Consider the following 1388-nt stretch of genomic DNA (forward strand, 5'->3'; position numbering starts at 1 on the left):
TGACCGCTCTGTGTCCCTCGCAGCCGTGTCCTGCGGGAACCCTGGCACGCCCGCCCACGGCGTGATCGTCAGCAGCGACGGCGTCCTGTTCTCCAGCTCGGTCATCTACGCCTGCTGGGACGGCTACAGGACCTCGGGGCTGACGACGCGGCACTGCACGGCCAACGGGACCTGGACCGGCTCGGCTCCCGACTGCACGAGTTAGTGACTGGCCGCCCGGGTCACACGAGGACGCGCGTGACGTCTAGATTTGTTTCTAAAGTGTGGTCCTGACTTTTTAATACATAGAGACAAAAGGCAGAGAAGAGTTGGATATTTCGACTGTGTATTAGATACTTTCAGTTTTTTTTTTTATTACTTACTTATTTATTTGGTCGAAACTACTTAAAACGGCCAGTGGGGCTGGATATTGTAAAACTGAGGCCAAAATAATAAATAAATAGGTTCGTTGTCTCTGCAGACCGCTTAGGCCCCAAGGGAGTAGGAAAGCGTTTGGCTGTGATTGCGGCCCGCGGCGCCGCCCGTAACTTTGCGTGTGACCGATGGCACACGGAGCCTCGGTAGGGACTAGGCGAGGATGGCCGCCGGCACCCACGGGCGACAGCCCAGGGAGAGTCATGAGCAACTCCAAACACAGCGCCTGACCGCGGGGCGGGGCAGGCGTCAGACTGCGCTACGGCTACGTAATAAGTCACAGATTAATCGCTTCGAGTTAAAGGGAGTGACTTGACTAGAAACCGTGACTAATTCATTTGAGGATAATTCTGCATTTCTCTAATTTTTCGTTGTTTCCCACCTATCAGTTATAAGCTGTGGGGACCCAGGCACGCTGGCCAACGGCGTCCAGTTTGGGGCAGATTTCACCTTCAACAAGACTGTGAGCTACCAGTGCAACCCCGGCTACGTCATGGAGCCGGCCACGTCGCCCACCATCCGCTGCACCAAGGACGGCACGTGGAACCACAGCAAGCCCGCCTGCAGAGGTGCGTCGCCACGGCCCGGCCTGCTCGCGCAGGCGCCCGGCTGCCGAATCGCTGTATTTCGTTTTCCAGCATTTACGCGGGGCTTCCGTGCGCCAGGAATTCTCACGGTCCTTACCACTCATCCGCAAATAGAAATCACTTCACGCTCTTAATGGTTTAATCTCGGCGTCACCGGTGCACGAACTGGCTCAGAGCGCGTTAGCGCGGGAGGGCGGGGGCCCCGGCTCAGGCCTGGAGGGGTGGGGGGCGGAGCGGCCGCCAGGCCACCCCGAAGTCTGTGACTTGAATCCCAGCGCTTCGCTCTGCCACGTGGACACGTGGCCCCCGGCGACGTGAAGGCGTGTGGCAGACACGTGGGGAGCGGTCGCAGGGAGCTGAGTCGGGGTGGAGAGAGAAGCGGCCCGG

The 1388-nt window shown here is 58.9% G+C and overlaps 1 protein-coding gene across 1 annotated transcript in view; it reads left to right on the forward strand.

Annotated features, from left to right (window-relative positions):
• LOC105306913 (CUB and sushi domain-containing protein 1-like) overlaps nucleotides 1-1388 on the forward strand; it is a 185200-nt gene that overhangs the window by 149186 nt on the left and 34626 nt on the right. The window contains exons 35-36 of the mRNA XM_023524454.1: nucleotides 24-200; nucleotides 804-983. Coding sequence (XP_023380222.1) covers nucleotides 24-200; nucleotides 804-983 — 357 coding nt within the window. The remainder of the gene's footprint in view (nucleotides 1-23; nucleotides 201-803; nucleotides 984-1388) is intronic.

Source organism: Pteropus vampyrus, unplaced genomic scaffold (genome assembly GCF_000151845.1).
Source record: "Pteropus vampyrus isolate Shadow unplaced genomic scaffold, Pvam_2.0 Scaffold464, whole genome shotgun sequence".
NCBI lineage: Eukaryota > Metazoa > Chordata > Mammalia > Chiroptera > Pteropodidae > Pteropus > Pteropus vampyrus.